General features: G+C 50.2%; 3 protein-coding genes across 3 annotated transcripts; 1 reads left to right on the top strand and 2 right to left on the bottom strand.

Moving 5' to 3' along the window:
• Positions 1 to 4,608: 4,608 nt before the first annotated feature.
• On the bottom strand, positions 4,609 to 12,274 carry LOC135811896 (DNA topoisomerase 3-beta-1-like). The gene is made up of 3 exons (XM_065325137.1): positions 11,104 to 12,274; positions 9,387 to 9,526; positions 4,609 to 6,723 (listed from the first exon to the last, which is right to left on the bottom strand). Exons 1-3 carry the CDS (start codon positions 12,032 to 12,034, stop codon positions 5,221 to 5,223), a joined length of 2,574 nt encoding a protein of 857 aa, XP_065181209.1. The 5' UTR covers positions 12,035 to 12,274; the 3' UTR covers positions 4,609 to 5,220.
• Positions 12,275 to 12,418: 144 nt separating this feature from the next.
• On the top strand, positions 12,419 to 14,400 carry LOC135811895 (U11/U12 small nuclear ribonucleoprotein 25 kDa protein-like). The gene has a single exon (XM_065325136.1). The coding sequence runs from the start codon at positions 12,531 to 12,533 to the stop codon at positions 13,050 to 13,052; it is 522 nt and encodes a 173-aa protein (XP_065181208.1). The 5' UTR covers positions 12,419 to 12,530; the 3' UTR covers positions 13,053 to 14,400.
• Positions 14,401 to 14,630: 230 nt separating this feature from the next.
• Positions 14,631 to 26,075, bottom strand: LOC135811894 (TRAF2 and NCK-interacting protein kinase-like). Its single transcript, XM_065325135.1, has 4 exons — positions 25,077 to 26,075; positions 17,338 to 18,192; positions 16,995 to 17,075; positions 14,631 to 15,981 (listed from the first exon to the last, which is right to left on the bottom strand). The coding sequence occupies exons 1-4, from the start codon at positions 25,977 to 25,979 to the stop codon at positions 14,971 to 14,973; spliced, it is 2,850 nt and encodes a 949-aa protein (XP_065181207.1). The 5' UTR covers positions 25,980 to 26,075; the 3' UTR covers positions 14,631 to 14,970.
• Positions 26,076 to 26,872: the final 797 nt, after the last annotated feature.

Raw genomic sequence — 26,872 nt, 5'->3', positions numbered from 1 at the left:
GGTGCATGTTCAACGTCGATCGACGCCAGGCATAATTTGGTAACGAAGGAAACTGAATATGTCACAGACAGATTAGAACATGAAATCCACTTCTTCTCATTTTAGACTTCGTTCAAGAACTTGTGTGAGAATCTGATGATGACGATACCCTACACAGACATCTTTGGTTGGTTGATTGGTTTTTATTTTTTAATCAGGGTGTACCGTAGTACTGCTCCCTGATTTCAAAAGTTTCAATGTACAATACCGGTATGTCATGTTTATCAGTTACTATACTGCCAGTCTGTTCCGTCTACCTACCCGTGACGCCATGCCCGGTGTAGTAAAGCCTGGCTTGACCAGGCGATGGTCTTGGAGGCCGGCCTGTAGAATACCGCGCATGCCCGAGATCAATACTTTCGGCAACGCTCTGTCTTTCTAGAAGACCTTTGAAACTTCACAGTGTAACCTTAGCTTGCCATAGTTGCAGAAAGATTCACCGTACACTTTTCGCCACCGGTCATTGGCTACATCGTTACAAATGAAATTCTTCCAAGTGTTCATCCATGAGGGCCTAGTAGGGCTTCATCATGCATAGCATGCTAGCAGCAAGAGTAGATAAACGTGTTTATCTAATAGCAGGGACGAGGGGAAGGATGCGAGTACCTGGGTAGTAGTGGATACATGGACTAATAAGTAATAATAGGTGGTAATAACATACATGTACTAGTAGCATAGGGTTCAATACAGCACCACTCACCAAGCGGTAACAGCTCACACATGCAGGTAGATCATCTACAGGTAGCGATAATAATAATTATCATCGATAGCAGCAGTGTAGTGTAGTGTGTAGTGTAACGTTATGCAGCTCTATACACTAGCATGTCACGAAGTGCATGCAGTGGCAAACACATCACTAGTCACACACTCCACTAGCTAGGTTATAGTTAAGTTATAGTTACACACGGAAAGTTGTTGGGTGTGCTCCTCCGGCGAAAGAGTGCTCAATGCACCGGGGTGCAGAGCTTCATACAAAAAGAATAGAATGGGATACGGAGCTTGGATTGGCTGTGACTCAGAGTTTCACGCCTGTGGCGATCATCAGACAGCAATGATTACAAAACTCAATGAATGTTCTTGATATAGTGTGGTAAGGTGCTAGTGGAATCAGAGAATTTAAGCGCAAAAAAGATCAAGCGGTGATTCTATGCATGTACTTGCAAGATCAGCGCCAGACATCAGGTGTGATCCTGGTTTATGTAACTGGAGGTATGAGTGTATAGTTATTGTTTGAGCACTACTGCCGGTTAACGCGCACAGCCTCTAGGATAGACAATGTAGTTATATCTACTAGTATGTATATGTGAGTGTTTTCGAAGGTGGTGATGGTTGAAAGGAAACACTTGAAAATGGACGCGGTGGAGAGGAGGGGAGGGAGGACCGGGTGTGAATGCGCCGCTGCTTTATGTGTCACTGCCAGTTTTCGGATTAGCCATTATTCTCAAGTCAGTTTCATAACTCTGGCGAATCATCCATTCAAATATTTTGCTCATTGGAACATTTCTTTATAACGGTAGCTGCTACCCTTTCTTGCCGTTTCAAAACAAGTGTTACAACTTTCGATTTCTTGCTCCGGACCTCTTAGACTATCCTTGCGCGATGAAAGGAAAAGCTCCTTGCGGCCGAGAATCCATGGCTGGTGGAAAGGGTGAAAGCCCGGCAGACGATGCGGATGGTGTCTGCCATTCTATAGGTGTTGGTAGTTGACACTAACTAGTCTTGTTGTTACTCATCGGGCTATACCCATGGCCATGGCCAGGGAGACTGAGTCACTACAGTAGACTCGGACGCCCAAGAACGTGGCGCCCAAGAACGTCCAGGCTGGAAATCTAAGCCGGAACGCCCCAGCCTGGATTTAAGAACGAACTCCAGGATTTTTTTAAAGAACGAGCGGATTGCACCTTCATGATCTTGTCCGAGTACACCTGGCTGCCATCGTGCACGCTTCTCGATGGTGGAGCTCATGAGCTTACCAAGTAAAGCCCTATAACAAGACTATTGGTACTCATTCACGGTCAGCCAACCGCGAGCGGCTGACGCGTGTCTGCTCGTTGCAGCACCCACGACCAAGTCCTGTCACAAGTCCACAATCCAGCAGAGCGGTGGGAAGAGAATCCGGCAGTGGTTGGTTGGTTGGATTTATTTAAAGTCGTACAACAAACAGGCATATCTGAAGACGACTTCTGGCAGTGAAACATTTAAAAAAGAAAAAGAGAAAAGAAAAAAAAGAAAAGAGAAGATCAAGAATGTATAGACTGAGCATACTGCTAGCCGCAGACTGAGCATACAGCTAGCCTCGGCATGTATCAGAAAAAAGTGCAACGACTAAAAGAAGGAACGAATACGGTCCTCACTCATTTAATACCACATTCTACCCGTTTCGTGCTCAGTATCACGGCAGTTGTTTTCCAATCCTCCACCTCCACCATGGCAAATTGTGTTTTGTTCGCCCGTAAAAGAGGCTTTGGAAGAATGGTTGTGACAAGCCAGAAAAGATGACACCATAATAGCGGAAGACAGCTGGACCGCACAACAGTACCAAGACTATCTACCAGTATCAACCGCATATCATCAGGTGGCACTGTCCTGGTGTTTAATGCGGTGCTGGAAAGTAGTCCGAAGTCTCAGTCTTTGGAACTCCAATAGCGGCATAAAAGCAAGAAGTCACGGTGTGGCATTGCAATGACTCCAGACCAGGTTTAATCCTCTACGGTACAAGATGTATTCCAAGAGCTGCAGAATGATGATATGCAGCACACAGAATGCATCCCGCCGCGCTCATTTGGAGGGACAGGATGGTGAACACCGATATATTATAATCCCTTCTTAGTCGATGGATACAAGTTAACGTCTTGCTTGTGTGCTCTTGGACTGTTTCCTTCCTATGGCCTAATGGTGATTGCGCTGGTTTGCGGTGGTGTGCTAACCAGCCTAAGGTTTGCAACGGTCTGCTGACCAACCTATCGTAATCATAACTATAATTCTCTGTTGTAAGCACAGGTCTCCATTACTAGCACACTGAGAGCACCTTTCGAAACATTACAACTTTAGGGGCCGTCCGTAAATATCGATGTTTTTTTAGAGACGATATTGGTGCGTCTGGGGGGGAGGGGGTTTGAGCCATGTGCGTCTTTTCGAGCATCAGAAAAATATCGATGTAAATATCTGAAGTTTCGCCGATCCCTGCACGCGGACGTCTACATGGCTATACAAGAAATGTGAAACCAGCTTCCGTTCGCGGAGCTAAAACTCGCGACACAAGAACAAAATCAAAAATTGGAAGCTGTACGCCCATGGCGAATTTCAAGAGCAAAAGAATGAGTTATTGATTGTGGAAATCGGCCGAACGATGCCTGCAGGAGACCTTTTTCAAGACGTAGAGGCAGTGCGAACAAACACGGACGAACTCCACAAGAGTTTCCAGTCTTCACTGTCTGAACAAGGATTTGAAAAAATTCTTGGGTTCATATTATTGACAAAAAAAGGAAAAAAATGAGCATCCAAAAATATTGATTCCATGATCTAGATGTACATATGTACATGTGCGTCTTCTGGGGGGAGGGGGGGGGGGGTCAAGGGAGAGAAGCACCAATATCGTCTCTAAAAAAACATCGATATTTACGGACGGCCCCTTTATAAGCACAGTCTCACGATTTTACGGTATTCATGCTCGTTAAAGCCAAAGTCGGAGTTTGTGGCCTTCAGCACCACAACTAGCATACATCAAGCGACATAATAATAGTGCCAACGTCAACCGTCATCCCTTCCGGCCAGGGTTCACACATTGTGCCGATGGAAATCATTTCAGTCGAAGTTTGGACCTCACGGAGCATTTCAAACTACATGCAATACAGTGCACTAGGGAATTGCAAGCGTCGAGTTTCGGAGCCTCGGAGAAGAAAAGAGGAGTAGACAGGTGGTGTACAAGTAGTTTCCTTATGTGCCAATAGCTTGATAATAATACTATTATAGAAGTACCGGTATTATGCATCTGTGTAGCGAGCAGGTTAAGAGACTCAAGAACCACCTTTCTGCTGTGGGTTGCAGGACTTGACCCTTGTACCATGAATCCATGATTAATTTTGTTTACCTCTCCGGGAAGACAGGGATTCCCGTGTCGAGACATGACAATGAGATTGTCATCGGAACGACTAAAGTCGCGTCTGCAGACACAGATGAATATTCTCGGTTGCGGTGGGCTTGATGATTTCACTCGTGCCAGTAAGACAAACACCTTGGGCCTTGGATGCCCATCGCTAGTGCGATGATAGCGTGCGAGCTGAGCAATATGGGGAGTGACGCTTCAAGTCACTCGCCAGGTGAAATGTTAGTCCACACATGCACTGAAAACTCTTCGCTGGCTCTGGCGGAGGAGGACGACGAGACAACTTCCTCCACTCTCCCCTGTCTTGTGCCACATCACACCAGTCACTTTCCGGGATCCCCGCCACGGTCAGGTCAGATCTAGCGACATCCCGCCATCTCTTCCTGGGACCATGACTGGGGCGCCGCGACGCACACACACACGCATGCAAAGTCACGATCATGGAACGAACAGCAACAACACTGTGAAGAACACAACGTCTGAATGTACGTATCCATCAGCATTGGGTGGAGATAGGGGAAAGAAAAGAAAACCAGCACAAACGGACCAACAGGGTCTTGTAAAGAGGAAGATGTAAACGTAATACTGCGCCTGCACAGGTTTCAATGTAACAAACTGCGAAAGATAAGATGACGGAAGAAAAAGGAATTGAAAGTGATCAAGAGATCACCTTTTTTTCCCAATGTGATACTTTTAACTGATGATATCCTTGAAGCAGACCAGCTGCTCTCCATGACAACATTGCCTTGTTACATCCGACAGACAGACAGACCAGAGCAAATTAGAGAGAATGAAACAACAAGGCCCGGGGAGCAGAGAGCAGTTTGGGGGTGGAAGGCACACGAGAGAATATCGAACAAAAATAAGCCACGGCTACATCATAGTAGCAGATAAAACACGGTATGTTCGCCGCCTTTGTACAGGAGATGGAAGCTCAGATGAATGTATGCATGGATCATGGATAAAACACAACAGAACTCAACAGTTTTGTTAGCGGATAAAGAGTGCTGCATAGGACGGCGAGGATCACCTTCGATGGTGAGTATTGCGCACGCGAGCACCGGTGACTCGAGCCGTCAAACGAAGTACGCCTCCAGCGCAGCCATCTTGTCCTTGGGCTTGTTGGAGCGGCGCTTGTGTCCGCCACCGCCGCGGCGTTTTCCGCCGCCGCCTCTCCTGTGCATGGGGTGCTTGGCGACGGCGTGCTCCCAGCGGACGAGCGAGGAGAGCAGCGCGTCGCAGAACATGCAGGCCACGCGCTTGGTCTCGCCGTCGCCCAGCGGCGTCTTGTCCTTGTGGAACTGGACGGAGAGGAGCTTGGCGTCGCACACCTCGCACAGCGCGTCCTCGCACACGGTAACGGAGAAGGCGTCGGCGCACAGGTGCAGCAGCACGTTGCACGCCACCGTGTTGCAGAACATCTTCCACTTGGGCCCGGAGTTGGGGTCGATGACGAGCGAGCCGTCCTCGCACTCGTCGCACGCCGCCACCGCCAGCTTGGGCAGCGCGAGCGCGCACGTGGGGTGGTAGCACTGGATGCAGGACGAGGCGCGCTTCATGCCCGGGAACGGCGGATGACTGTAGCAGTAAGGGCACAGCGAGTAGGTCTTGCCACGGCCGCCGGCCGACCACAGCACCAGCTCAAAGTTGTCCAGCGGGCACTTGATCTCCTTGTTCAGCTTGATGGAGCCGTTGGGCGGCAGGGCGTGCGTCTCGTCGCACTGTGCGCAGTACAAGCGCTGCGGCTTGGCAGAGATGTACTTCATGTAGCGCATGCACTTGCCGCAGCGCGACAGCGGGCGCCCGCTCTCGGCCAGTTTGGAGAACGTCACCTCGAACAGCTGATCCATGCCGGCGATCTGTGCCACAAAGTACTGGAACTTGGCGCGGAACGTGGCCAGCGTGTGCTCCAGTACGGCGTCAAAGTCGGCCTGGCCGGCGGCGATCAGGTTGAGCTGCTTCTCGATGGCGCCTCTCATGTTGGCCTGCACCAGGTCGCGGTCGATCTTCTGGTAGCCATGCACCAGTACGATGCCGAGCGGCGTAGGCTGCAGGCGTCGGCCGGCCGTCACGGTCACGTAGTTACGCTGGCAGATGTTGTTGATGTGCACGGGGATGCTGGCGTCGGTGCCGATACCGTGCTGCTCCATGAGCGAGATGAGCTCCGACTCGGTGAGGTAATCCGGCGGGCTCGTCTGTCCGTCTGCCACGCGCACATCCTTGACGGGGAGCTGCGCACCGCTGGCCAGATCCGGCACGGTCTCGTCGTCGCGGATAGCGTGGCTGGGCAGCAGTGCCGTGAAGCCCGGCTTGATCACCTTCTTGCCCGTCATGCTAAACAGCTCGCCGGCGATGCGCAGCTCGAGCGTGGTGGCGGCATAGCGACAGTCCGCGCTGACCGACGCCAGGAAGTGGGCGACCACGTACTGGTAGAGTCTCCATGCGTCGCCGCCCAGTTCCTCCTCGCCGGCCGCACGCAGTGGCGTGATGGGCGGATGGTCGCCCACGTCGTGTCCACCGCGCGCGTGACCTCCGCCGCTCGACAGGAGATCGCGCACCGCTTCGCCCATGCCGCGTACCTGCACGACAAACAGCAACAACGGGCAAGCATACCGTAAAGTCGTGTACAAACTTTGCAGGCTTCTATATGAGACCGGCTTCTATACAAGACAGGTATTTTCTATGCATGTCAACACTAAAATCAGGCTTATGTGCCGACAGCGCACCTCGAAAAATCAGGCTTGTGTTCAAAACAGGCTTTTATACAAGACACTACGGTACATATTCGGTAGCAACACACAGCACATGACAGGTTTCAGTGTCGTGACTTTCGTAAGTATCGACGACCACAGCATTGCCACTTTGCCAGCGGCTTCTCTGCTACGAAAGGTGTGTGTGAAGGGGGGGGGGGGGGGGGGGGGGCGGAAGGTGGCCGCATATCACAATTGCTTGTAATTAAAAAAAAACACTCATCAACTCATCCCATTGTTTCGAACCTGAAGAACATCACCCTATCTCAAAAAGACTTGTTGCGCAATGCGTGAGCACTTGATTTTCTATATTTTTGCACTTTTTGTCGCGTGATGCCATGACAACCTTGGTTCAAATCGAGCAGTGGACCGACGGGAGTGTTCACAAAATATTAGGGGTGAAACAATTATACCGAATATTCGAGTACTCGCTCGTTTTTTTTTCTCAAAAATAATCGTACTCGGAATAAATCAGAGTACATGTACGCATTTACCACAGAAATCTGAAGTTTCAGAGCAGTAGTCGGCAGATATTGATGTGTAGACTGTGTGGTGAACATTCGTACACGAATAGAGAGAGCCCAAATGACCCAACCAATATACCCGAGAAAAATGACTGCCGCTCGGTTCAATCAGGGTTGTATCATGTGGTTTTAAGGCTCTTGGTGTGCAATTGTTAGGAGGTGAAGAATACTCGAATATTCGATCAGAGAAAATCAGAGTACTCGAACTCGGGATCTCAGTGCTAACTTTCACCCCTACAAAATATACGAGTTGGACGCGAGAAAGGAAAGTGGTAAGGCGGGTAAAAGTAAGGTTTCTTAGATTTGCGCGGCTGCTTTGTGACAGATACGCTTGGCTCCAAAGCTGGTTTCCGAGCTTATAAGACTTCGGCTCTAGCTCATTGTTTTCCTTGCCGCAGTAGCTTTCCAGGGAAATAAAGACCATGAAATTTGGAGCATGGACGCCGAAGTTACGGACTCTTAGAGGTCTCATGTTTTCAGTAAAATGACCTGTTCTTATTGGTCCTTAGTGGGCCAATTAAAGGATTAATCCAGCACCCTCCGCGATCCAGCAGAAATGTGCCTAACGGATGCCGCCGGTCTAGAACGGTCTGACTGTAGCCGAACTCTGTGCTAGGAAATGGAGGTAAGTTGTAATGGAGCTGCACTCAAAAAGAAGTGCTGAAACGAGCGTATCTATAACAAACGAGCAAGCCATCGAGCGAGCTAACAAGTTTCATTGTTGTGGCAAATACGATTTTTAACCCTTTATTACCGGATTACTTGCACAGCATGCACCAGAATTACGAATTTCAGCACAATTTCCAACTTCACCAGGTCATAACTTTGGTCTCCTTCACTTGATTTTCACAATCTAGGGCTCGTTGGAAAGCTCTTGGCGAGAGCAACGCCAGGGTACCAAGCTCCATTATCCAGGCGCCACAAATCAGGCGCAGTAACACAGCAAAGTCGTCTCCAAGCCTGATATGCAAGCAAATTCGTCCCATCAACGCCATTCCACTCTCCTTCATCGCAGAACGCTCAAATTTGTTTGAGACGATTCAAACTTCAGCCAACTACGTCATTATCATGTGCTTAGTCGCTCAAAGAGCACACGAAAAGGGATTTTCCCCAAAAATGGCGAAGTGATCGATCAAAAATTTGAATTTGCCGAGATGAGAATACGGCGCGCGATATCTCTGGCATCCGACATCGTAACTCTTCGGCGATTGTTGCATTGGATAGCTTGGAGTTTCCGCTACCAAATAGACCTTTCGATTGTTGAATTCGCACAAGAAATGATGGAGTTACAATGATATTGCTGGCTTACAGACTTTCGATCATATATGATCGAAAGTCTGCAGGCCGGTAATAAAGGGTTAAATATTTTTTTCCAAGTTCGATTTTTTTCAGCTGGTTCAAATTATCACCGCCGGCATTTGGGGTTGCTGCTGCTTCACTTCGGACTGCTATTTGGTGTTGAGATGTCTTTTCAGCGCCGTCTTTGCCTTTGAAAGAATAGACCGTTTTTTTTCAAAGATTGCAAGTAGCCCTCTTCTTCGCTGCATCGCAGGAGAAAACTTCCAAACAACTGAACGCAACTTTCACTCGAATGGAGAGTTTACAGAAGCATGTCCTGTGACAGGTCAGCAGATGCGGAACAAGACATGAATGGAGTCCACCAAAGCTGCAACGACAACTGAAACAACTCAGTGTTGACATGTCGTGCAGGTATACAGTCACTGTAACTGCGAGTGATTTTCACTTTGCGCGGGACTGGACTCTCGATCGACCAGGGAGTCGTAAAATATTCTACGACTCCCCGGTCGACATGCACTGCCATGTGTACGGAGTACGGTATACGTTAGTGCAAACGAGCTGGCCGCACAAACGAGCCGAGTTTCTGGCGAGCGAGCTAACGAGTACCCAGTGAGATCGTTTCAACACTACTCAAAAGTCAAAGGACATCAATCTAGCAATAGTACCCACCCGCTCCAGTGGTCGAATAGCTGCCTTCAAGTCAAATGTGCTCGAGTACGATGTGGTCTCTGTTCGCGGGTAGCTGATGTAGCCCTGCGTGTAGAGACGCTCAGCCACCATCATTGTCGTGGATGGACCAATGCCCAAACCTGTACGTCATACACACACGAATAGATACAGCACACACACGCATGCACATACACGCACACACACGCACACATTGCTGGTTTGGTGACGATGTCCTAAGACTCGTGAGCACCCTGTGAAGAAAGTGACGATTGTGTGGAGCTTCCTTTCCGAGGCGTGCAACGACACCAAAAACCCTGGTGACAACATCGTCTTACATCACGCCATGTATTGGAGCCAGGACAAACTCTATCATAAATTCTCTAGTGAAGAAACACTACAAACTCTACCATACATTCTCTAATGAAGAAAAATTACTGGAGAAAAAAGAAAAAAAAAGAATTGAGTAGATATGCTGTTTGGTGCCACAGGAAAGTGAGGAGAAGAATGTGAAGAAAAACAAAGTGTGCCTGATAGGTGGGTATGTGTTGAGAGTAGCAACGTTGGTGAAAGGTGTTGGGAGAAAGGCAGGGAGGGAAGTGGAAGGCCGTGTCTTGTCTTTGTGTAAATGAATGTGGTAGCGCCACCTAGAAATAGAATGAAGAGTAGCTGGAGCTATGATTGTGAACTCAAAGATGAGGACAAATATTTGCAAAGTATGAAGTATGTTGGTGCTAAAAGAGACTGCGATGTTGTACATACTGGCACAATGTTTGGTGTATGTGTGTGCTAGCTGGTTGCACTATAAATAAAAATCCAATCCAATCCAATCCAATTGTACTGTCCTCATCTTTGGCTTCGCATGTTTGGCTCCAGCTACACATCATTCTATTTCTAGGTCGCTCTAATATATTCACACACAGACACAGCTCTCTACTTCTCTCCCACCCTTCCTCCCATCACTTTTCACCAGTGCTGCTGCTCTCCACACATACACACCTATCTGGCACATTTCGTTTTCCTTCACACTCTTCTGATCATTTCCCTACAGCACCAAACAGCATATCTACTCAATTCTTTGGTTGTTTGCGTCTAGTTTTCTTCTGTTCACTATGATGATGTGCCATGCCCAAAAGTTTGGTGAGCCTGAAGTGTCATATGCAGCGGAGAGCCCAACTTTGCATGCTTGGATTGAAGAAAGGTAATGTAAAAATCCTCAGCACTCAAAACTGAAGCGCATGTCTTAATAAGTTGGAGTAAGTACAAGTCAGCCAGCCAGCCAGTCTGGTGCAAAGAGTGTGCCAAAGCATGTCAGCACTCGCATTCGGGTGCTGCAGATTGTGGCCCTCGCTGCAGACCTGATGGATGCATGTACAAACAGTGGGGTGTTGCTCATGTGCTTGACAACCTGCTGACAGTTAACTCAGGCCCCCAAAACCTGGCTACCCACTGGCAGCACCAAGCATACATGTTAAAACGGTGTAACTTCACTCTTCCGCAACGGTTGGATAGCCCCCCCCCCCCCCTTCCTGCATAGCACCGTACGGGGAAATCCCATCCTCACCCACTGCAAGAGGAATCTTATCCTCACCCACTGCAAGAGGAATCCCATCCTCGACCACTGAAAGGAGAAATCCCATCCTCAACCACTGCAGGGTAAAAACACATACGGGGGATGGTCATGCTCGCAATGCTGCCTGATTGCTGCTACGCTGCTTACCTGCACTGGCCACGCGCAGCATCTCAACGGTGTTGAGCGCCACCGGCCGTTGTTTGACCTTCTCGCGCCGCTGCACGCTGAGCACGGTGGCGGAACTCTCGGCACGCACCACGCCCGCAAACATCTGCACCGCCTCGCGGTCAAACATGCGGCCTCGCTCCCAGTCGAGCGAGAGCACGCGATGCTCGCCGCACTGCACGCGCACGTCCAGGCGCCAGAACGCCTCCGGCTTGAACGTCTGAATGCTGTCGTGCCGCTCCACGCAGAACGCCAGCGTGGGCGTCTGGCACGGCCCGAATGAGATCAGAGTGCTGTCCAGGTCTCCGTACTTGCCCTGGAAGAAGCGCGTCTGGTAGCGCGTGAACGCGCAGCCGATACGCAGGTCCAGCTCCTGGCGCGCGTCCACGGCGCGCGCCTCGTTCTCGTTCGGCCGCGCCAGGTTCTGCATGGCCTGGCGGATCTCCGTGTCTGTGATCGCCGAGAAGCGCGCACGGTACACGGACGACATGCGCCCGCCGCCGTTCATCGACCGCTTCACGGCGTTGATCACCTCGAAGCAGATGTTCTCGCCTTCCTTGTCGCAGTCGAGCCAGAGAACCAGGTAGTCGACGCCGCGCGCCTCCTGCGCCAGAAACCGTTCCATGTTCAGGTCGGGACTGGCCTCTTTCTTCTCCGTCGGCGCGGAGAACAGCTCCACCGGATCCACCTTGTCCCAGTTGTTGAACCGCGCCTCGAAGTCCAGCGAGAGCACGTGACCGCACACCGACGTCATCTTGAAGTAGACAGGCTCGCCATGAAATTTGCCAGTATACTCATGAACCTGGCAGGCCCGACAGCTGCTCTTGCGCGACGTACTCTGGCCATGGGAGAGAATTTTAGCCAAGGAAGTAGCCAGCGACGGCTTCTCCGCCACCATTAGCACAGTCTTCATGTTTATTCCACAATGAAAATTATCAACGCGATAATCAATAATAGACCATACAATTTACTATTCGATTCACTCAGCTTTCGATGAAGGCTCTGAGCTTCGCAACATGCTGCTCGACAACGTCGACAGCAAGACTAACGTTGCAAGAGATGCTCCTCAAGCAAACCAGAGGTGTTTCGTTTCATTTGGACAACAATGCCAATGAGCAATACAGAAACAAAAACAAACAGTGCACTACTAGTGGGAGACTGAATTCATTTCAAAAAATTACTTTCACAATAATTTTTTCAAGTCTTTCCCTCTTCATCCTTCTCTTTTCCATGGAAACCCGGGAAGCTTCAAAGATGCTTGTTTTTTTCAAAAAAAAAATAGTGTCGTGTTTTGCAAACTCGAAGACAAAGTTAGAAAGCACAAACATTGTCGTTCCAGGTGTGATGCTCCAAGGCCGGGGAGCGTTTGGACTGCTTCTCAGACATTATAGGTCAGGTAGCATTTGGTGATGTCGGAACAAACTGCTGAGGATGATTCTCCACATGGGGATGCGGTGGTGGCTGATCAGAGTGCAATATCGCACACCGACGCCATGGAGACATTTCGCCTTGGTGTTTCGCGGCTGATCGCGTCGGACCCGGCCCTGTCCTATCTACCCGGAGACGTGGTGCTGGAAGAAGCTCGCCTGCAGCTAGCCCTGCACCAGGGCAAGGCGGTGACGGTGTTTCTGCGCAAACTGGACGACAGCACTGTGCCAATTCCGGTGATGCAAGGCTCCAGGGTGATCGACCTGAAGCGCTCCATTCGCCTACACCTGGGGTCGCAGCTGCGACGCGCCAACAGAACTATGCCGGTAAGCTGGAGGCACGTTTGGAAGTCCTATCACTTGGCCATCGGTCAGACCAAGCTCAGTGACGACAACGAACTGCTGCTGAACTATGGCGTAGGCAACCGGTCTGAAGTCTCTTTCATCAAGAAGCTGCGACAAGAGAGCAAGGGAAAGCGTGTGAGAGTGCGAAACGACGGATAGACACGTGCGTGTGCTGGGATGAGGAGCAACGCAGTTCAAGGTTTATTCAATACCAATGCCAGACGAATTACAATCCTCGGGGCTTGGACGATGATGATTACCGAAGCACCTGTTGGCATATTGATGACTGACGTATCATCGATACCCTGCTGCTTTGAAACAGGGTGCTGCAGCACCAGCAAATTCTACACCAACCACTCTGTATGGGTTGGTGTATCATAGACTGTGGCGAAACTGACAGGCAGGGCACTACGTTTCTTTGCCCCTGCCGAATGGGCCACGCTGAACCAGCGCCAATCTGCTCGCAAGACAAGCAAATCAGCGGCATTGTCCAGTCCAGTGAACGGCCAGGCTCACGTACAGTCACTGACTGCATGGTGTTGCTGTGGGTGGATGCTCACGGTGTCACTGTGAGTGGATACTGCCATCAGTAGCAAGAGCAGGGTCCTGCCGACCATCAACAGTCACAACCAGGTGGCTGTGTATACATGGAGTAGTATTTTTTGGACTCAATAGTCGTACACGAGCGTGGCGAAGTCACCGGTGGAGGTCATGTCAAAGGACGCTCTCGCTTGTACGTGCATATCGGAAGTACTAGTACCATCCAGGTCACTGAGGTGTATTGCACACTCCTGTACCGATTCTATGCTCTTGCATACCTTGCTCATCCACGCTCGTGCATACATCTACCCGCGTGGCACCAAGGCACACAGCCGTTGTCGATAGCCACTAATAGACTGTGCATAGCATGTCCAAAGTTAGTTTTCTGTTTTGCTGCCAATGCTATGTATGTCTGTGTGAGTCCATGCTTTGCCAATGAGCTGCATGTCTGCTGTGAAAATGCACTGCGGTATGTGTGTGTGTGTGTGTGTATGAGTGTATGAGTGACTCAGTCTATACTGTACCAATGCACTACGGTACGTGTATGTCTGTGTGAGTCCATGCTTTGCCAATGCCAATGTACTGCATGTGTCTGCTGCTGTGTAAATGCACTACGGCATGTACTGTGGCAGTGCACGTCTATGCTGCTCACTGGCACACTAGTTACAGCTATGCTCTTATTTTCAAGGGGGAAACCAGAGAATTTGTTCTACCTCCACCACGAGCGCTCTCTGGCCAACCTCGGCCACTGCTTACCCTCATGTTCTCAAGAAACCAGAGTTTTTTTTAATTTTTAGAGAGGATTTATCCGCATATTATGTGTTGATAAAATTTAGTAGGAAATAATTGAAAAATTATGCGCAATAATCTGCTGTAGACTGCTTCATAAATCCACTCGGTCTCTAGAGTGCAGATAACTACTGGGTTAAAGTCAACAAATATTCGTCGCATATTTATTTTCGGCTATTGTCGGCCTGGTCATGTTTGGCCGAAAATGTGTTGCGACCGAAATTCTCTTTTGCAAGGCTCAGTGTGACAGTGTATACAAGCGGCAGCAGTACAGGCCGAAAATGTGATGCGGTCGAAAAGGGCTTTAGCCCTGGGAGGCCGCAGTTTGAATAGGCCGACAATTTGTATACTCACAGTAGGCTGTGTCAACACAACACGGGTTCGCCATCACATCATAAGAAAAGAAACTCGAAAATTTCGTAAGATCAACCTCAAGCCTGGTGGTACGGAAATAAATGCATGTGCATGTACATGTACATGCGCGAGGACAGCAAGGCCTGTACCCATATGTAGCCTGAAATGAAAGTGGAATTTAATAATAGGTCCGGCCCAGTTAGTACATAAATCGTGTGTAGTAAAATACGAATGTATAAATAAAAAAGGGCACGTGGGTACGAGTAAATCAGTAAAATACTTCAAGTACAAATAATAATTATCATTATGTATTTTATGTAATCCCCAGCGCAATTGTTGATACCCCCACCATACTCCAACTTCTTCAGTGCAACACAAAATTCGCTAGTTGCTTTCACGGCTTGAGAGACATAGTGAACAGCTTGTAGTCGGTATTGGAGTGGATCTTCTCCGCTGCAACAACTAGAAGAGCTCCGCACACGGCCGCAGCGGCAACACAAGTGCTCTTGCCGTCCACCAGACCCGCAGGCTGCTGCAGTGGCACCACGTCCGGCTCACTGAACGCGTTGCCGGTGCCAAAGTGCAATCTGGTGGTTGCCTGGCGCCGGCGCAGATCAGCGGCGAAGATGACGCCGTCGCCCAGCGGCACAATCTGCTCGCTGTGCTTGACTGTGTGCGTGTCAAACTTTACCCAGCCACTGACGCTGGCTGTCGGGTCCAGCACAAAGTGCATGATAGGATCCGAAGGAGCCGAGCTTCGGCCGAGCCGCAAACCGAACACGTGAACCTGGCCATCGGTGCACGAGACCACGCGGGCGTCGTGTACGATGTCCGGAAGAAGCGGCCATCTGCTCAGCGCCGCGTCGTCGTCATAGCTGAACGTGGCCATCCGCGCCAGGCCCACGACCAGCCTCGACGGATCCAGCCAGCCCGCATCGTCGCTGTGCGGGTGACTGCAGCCGGAGGACCACTTGCCGGAGGACATGCTGTACAGGTGGCGATAACGACAGCGAACCGCTCCGTCTACGACACGCTGCTCGAGACTCTGGTCGAAGACGACGATCTCGTCGTGCGTGGCGAGCACGAGCGGAGAATGCAAACTGTACGGACACTTGCATACCATTGTCAACTCGCGTTCCACGTCGTCGACACGGAACAGGGCGTGAGTACCGTCTCTCTGCCGCGCCACGGCAAACACGTTCTCTCTGTTGCTAGCCATGGCACTGATTATCGTGTTTGCCGGCACGGCCAGTGAAGTCAGCTCACCGAGGTCCGCTGCAGTGCTGATGAGGACACTCTGCTCGCTGCCCGTAGCGCACAAGTAGACCTGCTTGTTGCGCTCCGCGATCAGCCAGCGACACCGGCGTGGCAGGCGACGACCAGACATGCTGCGACGTTGTATCCACTGCAGCATGGTAAGTAAGTAAGTGGAGCACACGGATAGCAAACATACAAGATATGACACACTGTTGTTGTTTGTTATTTTGTGTACGTCGTGTGTACGTCGTGTTGGTGCATGCGCGTGTTGCCGTGGTGCGAAACGCAGTCTTCGTCTTGAGTTCGTCATGTCTTCACATGTGTCTACACACGTGTTTCCGTCGTCTTGTCATAAATGTAGTCTTTCAAATGTACCGTATATTCTCTATTATAAGCACAGGTCTCCATTACTAGCACAGTCTCTAATACTAGCACACTGAGAGCACCTTTCGAAACATTATAAGCACAGTCTCTATTATTAGCACGGTCTTGGTGGAAATCAATGCTGCATGCATGATATCTAGCATGTATTTCTTCTTGCTCTGTATGGATGTATTGGTTGAAAAAATAAAAGCACGGTCTCCAATATAAGCGCGGTCTCCCATATAAGCACAGGGTAGAGGGGTGTTGAAAATATATAAGCACGGCGCTTATAATAGAGAATATACGGTAATTGTCTCGTCCACTGTATAAGTGCGGAGATGGCACGGGGCTGGTAGCCAGATTGAGGAAATCCAGCTACAACAATACCACTAAGCACATCCGGAGCGTACCTTCTTGAGTCCCGCTGGTGGGACGGCAGGCAAGGTACCTTGAAGAACAATACAATCATGTAGGTTATTTTTACTCGTGAGCGGGTGAGAGGGGGGCGTGGATGTAGAGCGGTGTGTTGTGTAAGTTTGAAACCATTGTCAATCGGAGGACTTTCACGGGGTGTGGCAGAGCATTGAAGGGTCTCGTCAGAAAGAGGGAGCTTCTTGACAAGTTCTTGGCACCCCAGGTAAAAGAAGCTAAACAGTATGGGCAGACCGTGCATCATACCCCTTCAACAACCCAAACCAGTAGGTAAGCTCTACCCATTGCTGGTGCTAATCACATGCGATGATCATATCCCCTCCACCCCCCCCCCCCCTCTCGCTCTCTCAAATGTTGAAAACGTACCTCTCGTTGCGCGAGGACATCCCGTGCAAACGTCTCACTGATGGCAGTAGTCATGCGTGTGACTGGTGACAGCTGCGAGGACTGCAGAGCAGAAAAAGCAAACGACACAGGTAGAAACCGTATACAACTTGTACATAGAAGGAATTTCCTCCGCCTGAAGTATGACAAATACATGTAAATTCGGGAAAAAATGATATTATGTTGTTGTTGCTGTGGCTGTTGTTGTTGACGTCACGTGACGCCAAGTTGAGACTCCTTCCCTCCCTCTTCCCTTTGGCTCACAGGGATGTGACTTTTATGGTCTAAACTCAAATCTGCACATCCACTACGTCCGGTCACTAACCTGTGGGGATCGTTCTGCCATGCCAGCAATGCCAGCAATGCAGCTCACTTGTGATAATCCAGCTGGCTCTTGATGGCCACGCAATGCTGCAGAGCTGCCACCCGCTGATGTGGTGTCGGCGGCGGGTGGTAGTGATTGATGCACTCTGCTGCTGCTGCTGCTGCTGGATGGTACTGCCACGGTAGCATTCCGGACAACGTCGGTGCCGACCTCGGCCGGCTGCTGCTGCTGTGACGGGGCTGTCCCATCCGCCTGGTGGACTCTAGCGTGCTGGGATACATCTCGCACGTGCGGCTGATGCTGAGGTTGCCTCCGCAGCAGCTGGGATTGCTTGTCCTGTTCCTGTCGCACTACACTCAACGTGCACGCCAGGTTTTTATTGTCCACCTCCCAGTTTGCCATGCTCTCCTGAACGGTGGCCGTCACACCCACCATCTCGTTCACCACCGCCTCGTGACCGGCCTTCAGCTCGCTCAGCTGAGCGCTCACGTGCGCAAGAGCCTGCTTCTGCTGGACGAGGACTTGCTGAACGGACTCGTTCGTGCGGACGAGTTGCTGGTCGGCTCTGCTGCGGTGGGCGTCAGCCGCTTCCTGCGAGTCAGCGACGGAACGTCGAAGTTGCTCGACGTCTCCGTGCACACTGCTGATCTTAGTATCGTGCTGCGACTGCTGTGCAATTGCCTGTGCTATCAGCATGCTGTTCTGCCGGGTGACGTCGGCGAGGGACGCAATCTGCTCCTGCATGGTGGATAGCGCCCGCTGAATGCTTGCCCCGCTGTGGACGACAGGGTCGTCGGCATTCTCCTCCGGCTGTGCTGCCGAGTCGACTGCCCTCTTTGCCGCGGCTGCAGAAGCCTGCAAGCCAGCAAAGCAACACACAGAGTGCCCACGGAGGTGCAGGTTTGGATTGTCTTTGTACTTATGGTCCCATTTATGGAGGCCCGGTGGAACTGGTCCGGTTGGTCAGCCCCAGGCGCGTGCCCCGTATGGGTTCCTGGGTGCCCAGAACCCCCCCCTTTTTCGCTCAAAATGCAGGATTTTGCTTCATTTTTTGAAAATTTTCCTGAGGGAGGCCCCCTTGAAGGGCACCCGCGCACGCGCCCACCCGCACACGCGCCTGAGCCCCCACTTTGTTCGGTAACCAACACCTTCCTACTGCCGAGGAGGTCATGTGTACATGCTATATCATGTACATATAGAAAGTATGAAAGAGTAAAATTTTGTTGACAGGACCTGTCAACAACTGTTCCGCCAGTTCTGAGATAGGGATTCTATTCTGCACAGGCCCTTGCCTACATCGAGAGAGTGTTCAGCCGCATGCATGATACCGTGTATAACCGGCTGCATGAGCTGCGTGATACTGTGAGTAAGCAAATGTGAGAGCGCTATCCCGTCATCCGCACGCAGGGGCGTCAGACACGCTACAATCACTACGGTATTGACCGTACCACTCTTCGCCCCAGGTACCCTGTGAATCAATACCAGGCACTGATTTAGACTCGAAATTTCGAATTTGTTCAGAGAAGGCAGGAGTATACTGTACTTCAAGTGTCTGACCGTACCACCCGAAAATATCTTCTGACGCCCTTGGCACTGCTAGATATCCTACCTACATGTACATGTACATTCAGTGTGCATCCCATAGTATAATGTATGCACCATACATTATACCATGGGATGTAAAGTACTTTCTTCTGTCCACGACTGTAACAGGATAACAAGCAGTCAGAAAGTGCGATTACAGGACACAACAGCCGACGAGCTGAGACATTCAACGAGCAATGCTTCGTAACTCGTTCCCGTGTGATATAGAATCATAGAACATTATTTAACAGGGCCGTCGGACACGCTACGGTCACTACGGTATATACCGCACCAGTCTTTATCCAAGGTACCCCGTGAATCAATAAAATGCACTCAGCTGGGCTCTAAATTTCGAAATATTTCAGAGGAGCCACCCAACCCCACGAGTAAATTGTATTTCAGGTGGCTGATCGTACCACCCTAAAATAATACCTTCCGACGCCCCTGCCTCTGTATCAGATAAAAAGAAACCAATAGCTTCAAGCTTACCGTAGTTGTCCAACAGTAATATTCTGTAGAACCGGAAAGTTTAACGACCGAAACTGGAACTTTTTTGTAATTTTGTCATGACAATGTGCAGAGAGTTTAACGATGGCTACCTGGCCACCCAGAACATGCATCAATGTATGCGCATCTTTACACAGACATCTCGAACCGTGTTCAGGATAACGTTTCTTCAAATAACGAAAACCAATGGACCGTATGCGTGTTAAAACAAAATGGCGTCACGATTTATTGAAAGTGGTATAGTTGGTGGTACGAGCGTTCAAACCCATTTGAACTTCATACTGTTCGTCTTCTTTTTGACATGCTCTCTTTCCATCGTCCTTAGCTTTTGTTTGTTGAGAGCTGTTTTGGCTTTCTCCTATACCTCTGGGGGATGCCAAGTGATGGTTTTGAGAGGCTGGCGATGGCTGTGAGCGAGAGTTTGCCGATCGGCGTCGTCCTCGCTATAGCGATGAAAATACTAGTTACTGCGCACCTGGCAGATATCACAACACGTCGGAGCGTCCAGGAGCAAAGGAATCTTGGGTTTTCACTGGAATCTAGTTCCTCCAGCATCATGTAGCCCACCGTCGGTGAACATGGTGAAGGGCCGTCCAGAAAGGTCGAACCTGGTCTTCTGCAGCATCGCGCAGTCCTGCGAGGCACACTGAATACGCCTGTCATGTATTCTACAAATAAAAATCACGAAGTAGTGGACTTTATAGTGATGAGTCTATCCTGTATGCTGCAAAAGACGCAGGAAATGTGACTGGTGTCCGTACACTGGACGCCAATATCATCCCAGTCTTCTCCTGCATGATCTGTTTGACATTGAAATACCGGTATGCAGTGGGTCGACATTGGCCTGGTTTGGCAGCTATCTGCCTGGGTGGATGTAGCAGGTTTGAATTGGCGCGTCGTCCAGTCCGACATTTTCTTGTAACTGTGGAGTACCGGCAGGGTTTGAGAGGTTGCTCGTGCTGTGAACACATCTCTACTGCCTGTCTCGTCCTGGAAGTGCCGCTCGCCGCTTCCTTGCTCTACAGTCACGCCGTTATTTCGCTTTGTTTCGTGGTGCAGCTCAAAACCTGCCCAAACAACTGTGAGCTCGCAACATGGTATGAACAAATTGCACCACTCATGCTGGTTAACTAAAACCGGGATAGTCGAGTAAGCGAGTTCACTCCCTGGGCCATGGCAAGATCTGTTCAGCGCGGGCTATTCCAACCTCCAAGTGCATAGTCACCGATCGATCCATGCGATGGTGGTGGACCTACAAAGAGCCAAGGTCTACGAGTACTACTATTGGATGCTGTCTACATGCAGTCAACAAAATCAAAGTACCTTAGTATGCCCCAGAATAGGGCATGTGCATCTATAACAGGACACAACAGGGGTTCTGGCGGCACCTGTCAAACAAGCAGTAGCGACTAGTGCCAGCTACCTATTGGCAGTATTGGAGGCTAGCCGCTACAGTCTTGTCACTGGAGATAATTATTATGTTCACTGTTTAGACTGAGCACAATCAATGAGGCCCAATCAATCTGCCCAATGTGTGTTCTGTTCCACCTAATTATAACGTTCCATCGCATCAACCCTACTACACGCACATGTTGTCACTCTAGCATGACTTGTGTTATTATTGTTTATTTTGATTCGCACGATAAATAGAGCACAATAAACGTTAACTTGACCGAAGGATAAAGGCGACTGCAGATAGAGGAACACATCGAGGTACAGGTACCGGCATCAATACAGTATCAGAGAGAAACAAACAAAAATGAGAGGTACGCAGAAAAAACTCTCGTAAGCCCAAGGGGAAGTGGTTGATGAGGGATGAATGCACTCTCCACGCTCATCTACACTGTTTGTGGAAATGCACACATACATACAAAAATATACAACATAGCAATAGCATGCACAGCACCGAACAATTTCATGTTCACACATGCTAGCACAGACCTGAACATTAGTACCAAAAGCCGATACAGACAATATCCCCATACACACAGACGCACACACACACAATGTCCCATGTATGCGCCCGTGGCGAGAAAAGCACGCAAATCTACAAATGCACTGGATGTGAACCCACAGATTTTCTCTTATAGCAACGATAGCGGATCTGATTCTGAATGAAACACACACACACACACACACACACACACACACACACACACAATACAATCATTGAATGCCCATCCGCAGATGATGGCAGGTCCTGAAAGAACAGGCAGTGTTCCAGTAATGGGGAACAGAACTTCAAGTGGCGAGTGAGGTATACACACACACACGTGCGTGCACGGGCATACACTAAAGTATTCAGAAATAGAATCGACATTGTAGTATTCATTGGTTGGGGAATGGAAAGGAAAATAAAACGTTGCTGTAGGTTATTGTTGTAAGGACACTGGGAGCACAACAGAAAGGAAAGCAACTTGCTTTGAAGCAAAGAAAGTTATTATTCCACGGATCTCAGAAGGAAGGAACGTTCCAGAATGCTGCACTGGCAACAGGCGGCCTGCATGTGCGCGGCCCCTGCAGTCGGTCCAGCTGCCGGCCTTGCAGTGCTGAAAAGAATGTGCAGTACAGCATGTCACATAGTATCGCAGCCTGGACAAATAGGCGCTGGGAAGTCCTAGTTATGTGCTCACCTACACCACGATGCACCAATCTTCTGAGCTACTTTGGCAACAACTTTGTCCACTTGAGACTCCCATGGGCTGAGCCAGTTGTTGAGGGCTGCACCAAGGTGGACGGCAATGACCGCTGATGGCAAGGCAATCCATGACACACAGTCACTAGGGCATCGTCAACATGGCGCTGAGGCTGGATCGATAAAATCAATCTTTAGGCTGTCGCGGCGTTGACAACGAGGCCGCTGTCTCGAAGCTAGTCAGTCAGCCTGGTCACCGCCATTGACGAACCAGTCGCCACCGCCAGCAGTGGCGGTAGGTTGTGACAAGTGTGGTGCAATATTGTCAGCAAATTCAGTACTTAGGATAAGATGAGTGACAAAGGGAACGTTGTGTTTGATAATATTGAAGTGAACAGGGATGATCACAAACCCTGCGCGTACTCCACCGTGAGTTACAAGAAAATTCCGGACTGGACGACGAGCAAACGCCAACCTGCTACATCCAACCTGCTACATCCAACCAGGCAGATACTATTACGATAGCTGCCAAACCAGGTCAATGCCGACCTACTGGATAATGTCAATGTCAAACAGATCCAGCAGGAGAAGACTGGGGTGTTGGCGTCCAGTCACTGAGTGTACAGACACCAGTCACATTTCCTGTGTCTTTTGCAGCATACAGGCTGAGACTCATCACTGTAGAGTCCACTACTTCATGAGTTTTATTTGTACAATACATGGCAGGCGTACACGGTGTGCCTCGCAGGACTGTGAGGTGCTGCAGAAGACCAGTTTCGACCTTTCTGGACCGCCATTCACCGACGGTGGGCTACACGATGCTGGAGGAACTAGATTCCAGTGAAAACCCAAGATTCCTTTGCTCCTGGACGCTCCGACGTGTTGTGATATCTGCCAGGTGCGCAGTAACTAGTATTTTCATCGCTACAGCGAGGACGACGCCGATCGGCAAACTCTCGCTCACAGCCATCACCAGCCTCTCAAAACCATCACTTGGCATCCCCCAGAGGTACAGGAGAAAGCCAAAACAGCTCACAACAAACAACAGCTAAGGACGATGGAAAGAGAGCATGTCAAAAAGAAGACGAACAGTATGAAGTTCAAATGGTTTTGAACACTCGTACCACCAACTATACCACTTTCAATAAATCGTGACGCCATTTTGTTTTAACATGAATATCGCGGATTGGTCGTTAAAACGTTAGACTTTGTGATTCGTTAGACTTTCCGGTTTTACAGTAGCTAACACAGCGTGGTGTCAGAACGTGCAACAGTTAGCACAGTACTGGCACGTGGGCTAATTGTGCAAACTGGCCAGCAACTGTGCTATCCGTGCTGCCTGACATGTTGCTATCACTGCTTTGACATTGCTGTACCATAGTCCCGCGGTGCGGCTGTTTGATTTCATGCCCTGTATCGACGGTTTCACTGTGTACTTGGCGCCACTCGCGCTCTCTTAGGTGTCATTTCTGTTGCTGCTCTGACTGCCTAAAAGCCAGATACCGATATAAAGACTTGTTTGCTAATGCCCGTATCGCCAATGTACCAGCTTTGAAGAGTAATGGTGCAAAAGGCCTTGTCAAAGTTTCAAGTCGAACTTCACTTTAGTGCTCCGTGTGCTAGTTGGGTTTCATCTGACAAAACATTCTATTGACAATGTTGTCTATAATAACCCTACAGTACTGTCTGTCGCCGAAGAACTGGGGGGGGGGGGTCCAGCCTCCTACAGTCCTAGCCTAGACTGTTCTTATTTTCATGTATTACAGTCTATGGGCAGTTGAGTCAGTCCAGGCGCGTGCCCCGTATGGGTTCCTGGGTGCCCGGAACCCCCCCCCCTTTTTCGCTCAAAATGCAGGATTTTGCTTCATTTTTTGAAATTTTTCACGAGGAGGCCCCCGGAACCCCCCCCCCCCCTTTAAAGGGCACCGGCGCACGCGCTCGGTCACCGTGTATGCTTTGGTATACTGTGCTTCATGAAATTCTAGCCTGGCTGTTCTTCGGCGCCCGACAGTACTGTAGCCACAAGTTGTGCTAACCGACAGTTCCACTCTTTGATGTTACTTAGCACAAGCACATTCCACGTTTGGGAGGCTGTTGGCGCTGGGACATTCAAGACGTCATGGAGCGAAAAGTCACGTTGCTGAAGGTCAATACCGATTGCCAGCAAAATGTGCTAACTGTTAAGCTGTGTTCACAATTGGCGCGTATACGCGGTACGCTTGCGGTTCATGCGTGCCCAAACGCGCGCTCAGGCTTTCACAAAAAACAGCAATCCGAGTCGTATTTAGTGTGTGCGACACCTTCGAGTACTAATTTTTTTACCCCGCCAGTCAAGGTGACTGGCATGTACGCTGGTACGCGCCTGATACGCGCTGAACATTCCAACATTTTGGAAGTTCCATTTCGGCGCGTTTCCGTACGCATGGCGTCCCAAAAGCCAGCAAAAATACGCACAAACGCGTGGTTTCACGCGTACACGCGCCAGTTGTGAACACAGCTTAACATGGTCCCACTCCCCACTATGTTTTTTTTCACAGTGTACCCGAGCCTCTTGTACGGGCAAAATACACACAAGCGCAACCTCAACATGCAGGAAATGAGCTGAAATGACACTGCTAAGTATGTAATGTTGCCTATAAATATGACTGCTGGATAAGTACGGTTAGCTTGTAAACGATTGGGCCTCTCTAGCTCTATCTGATGATGTGAATTATTTGCACTATGGGCAATTCCTGGTCCCTGTGAACGACCCCCCCCCCCCTCCCTGCCCCGGCCCTATCCTGCACCCCCCCCCCCTCTGCCCCGGTCCTATCCTGCACCCCCCCTCCCTGCTAGCTTATCCTGCACCCCCCCCCCCTCCCTGCCCCGGCCCTATCCTGCACCCCCTCCCTGCCCCGGCCCTATCCTGCACCCCCCCCCCCCCTCCCTGCCCCGGTCCTATCCTGCACCCCCCTCCCCCTGCCCCGGTCCTACCCTGTACCCCCCTGCCCCGGTCCTATCCTGTAGTACATACCTTCTGTATTGCACTGTACTGCTTCAAGCATACAGAAATCGTAGTGTGTGCTTGCTCCGCCGTAGGTCGTCGACTCGGATCATCGTTCAAGCATGATAGGATCAGCAAGCGCAGTGGGTGCTCCGCAGGTAGCAACGATAAATCACCATCGCGCCGCTCCGTCTCCGGAATTGGATGTTTGCCACCTCCTGGCAGCCGCTCGTGTCGTGCCTCACTAGGCTGCGGCTCCTTGCGGGTTACCATGCTGTTGGCCAGGACGCCGAACGAGAACATGTCCACCTCCAGTCCGTACGCACTGCCCTCGTCCAGCGCCTCAGGCGGCATGTAGAACCGAGTACCCGGACAGCGCGTGGGGATACTCTGCGAGAACTCCTCGTTGATCAGCCGTGCTAGACCGACGTCGGCGATTTTCGCATGTCCGTCCGTGCCCAGCAGCACGTTCTGTGGCTTCAAATCTCGATGGATAATGCGCTTCCAGTGCAGGTACATCAGGCCGGCCGCAACGTCCCTGAGAACCGTCACCGTGCACTCGAAATCCTCCCCAGAGTCCCCTCGCATCATGCACTCGGCCACGCTGCCCTTCATGCGTTCCATGAGCAGGCACGGGCTGCCGTTCGGCGCACGGCCCGCGCCGAGGAACTGCACGATACGCGGATGCGTCAGGTTCTTCAGCTCCACGCACTCGCTACCGAAGCGACGTAGGAACTCGTCTCGGCCATGATTGCCAGGCCGGATAAGTGCCTCATGCAGGACTTTCACAGCGGCTGGACTGCCCTGGAAATCAATTTCGTACACCACGCCGTCCGACCCAATGCCTATGTTGCCCTGGTTCATATCAAACTGGACGTCGCCCAGCCAAGCATGCTGTGGCACGCCAAGCAGTTCGCGTAACCGCTCCGCCATTGCTGCGAGCAGTTGCGTACACGCTCTGTCCCACAGCCGAGTACTATCTGCCAGATAAAATGCTACTCATTCTTCGGATCTTCTTCTGGAAACTCAGAAAACAAGATAACATTCATCAAGAAGAAAGTCAGTCACCCAAGACCATCGGCATCGGCGGATCGGGTCTGTATGATTGATGGACCGCGACCAGGCAACGCTACCTCACGTGCCAGAAACACGTGCATGCAACGGATGCACGGATGCAAACGGCCTCACAAATCAAACAAAGTATAAAGTTGTTCTCGTAGCTGGTTATCAGTTGTAAATGTTGTGTCATGTTGCACTGTATCACCTCTTGCTTTGTGGCTGCACTCAGTTATAGACGTTAGCACTATGTTTGACACCCATTATGTAATGCTGTAGCACTTCCTTTGTTGTTCACACTTTTAATTAATTATGCTGTTATAGAATGTTCTATTTTTGTACACAGTACCCTCAGTTCCGATACTATTCACTGATGAACGGAACACGAAAATCGATTTTGAATAACATGAAAATCCTTAAAAATTCCATGAACTCGTTGTTGTCTGGCCATGTCTGCATCGATTATACTCCTAATTGCACTAATAAAAATAACTATTAGTTTTTTTTTGCTAGCATTCATGCATGTAGAGTGTCTACTACTGTACTAGTGAGTAGTGTCATCATGGTCATAGCGGCAGCTACTACTACTAGTGAGTAGTGAGTCTGTCTGTCGAGTGTCGTGAACATGGTGAAGCTTTTCAAGCATCGAGACGGCCTACTGCATGCACTGGACCATAGTTTCGGTGACCATGGTGACGAAATGGGAGGTGGCACGCATGTACTCTTGGAGGTGGGCATACTGAGTCTGTAGAACGGGTAATTATTATTTT

This window comes from Sycon ciliatum, chromosome 3 (genome assembly GCF_964019385.1).
Source record: "Sycon ciliatum chromosome 3, ocSycCili1.1, whole genome shotgun sequence".
NCBI lineage: Eukaryota > Metazoa > Porifera > Calcarea > Leucosolenida > Sycettidae > Sycon > Sycon ciliatum.
Note: the sequence above shows the minus strand (reverse complement) of the source record. Positions and strands in the feature narration are given on the sequence as shown.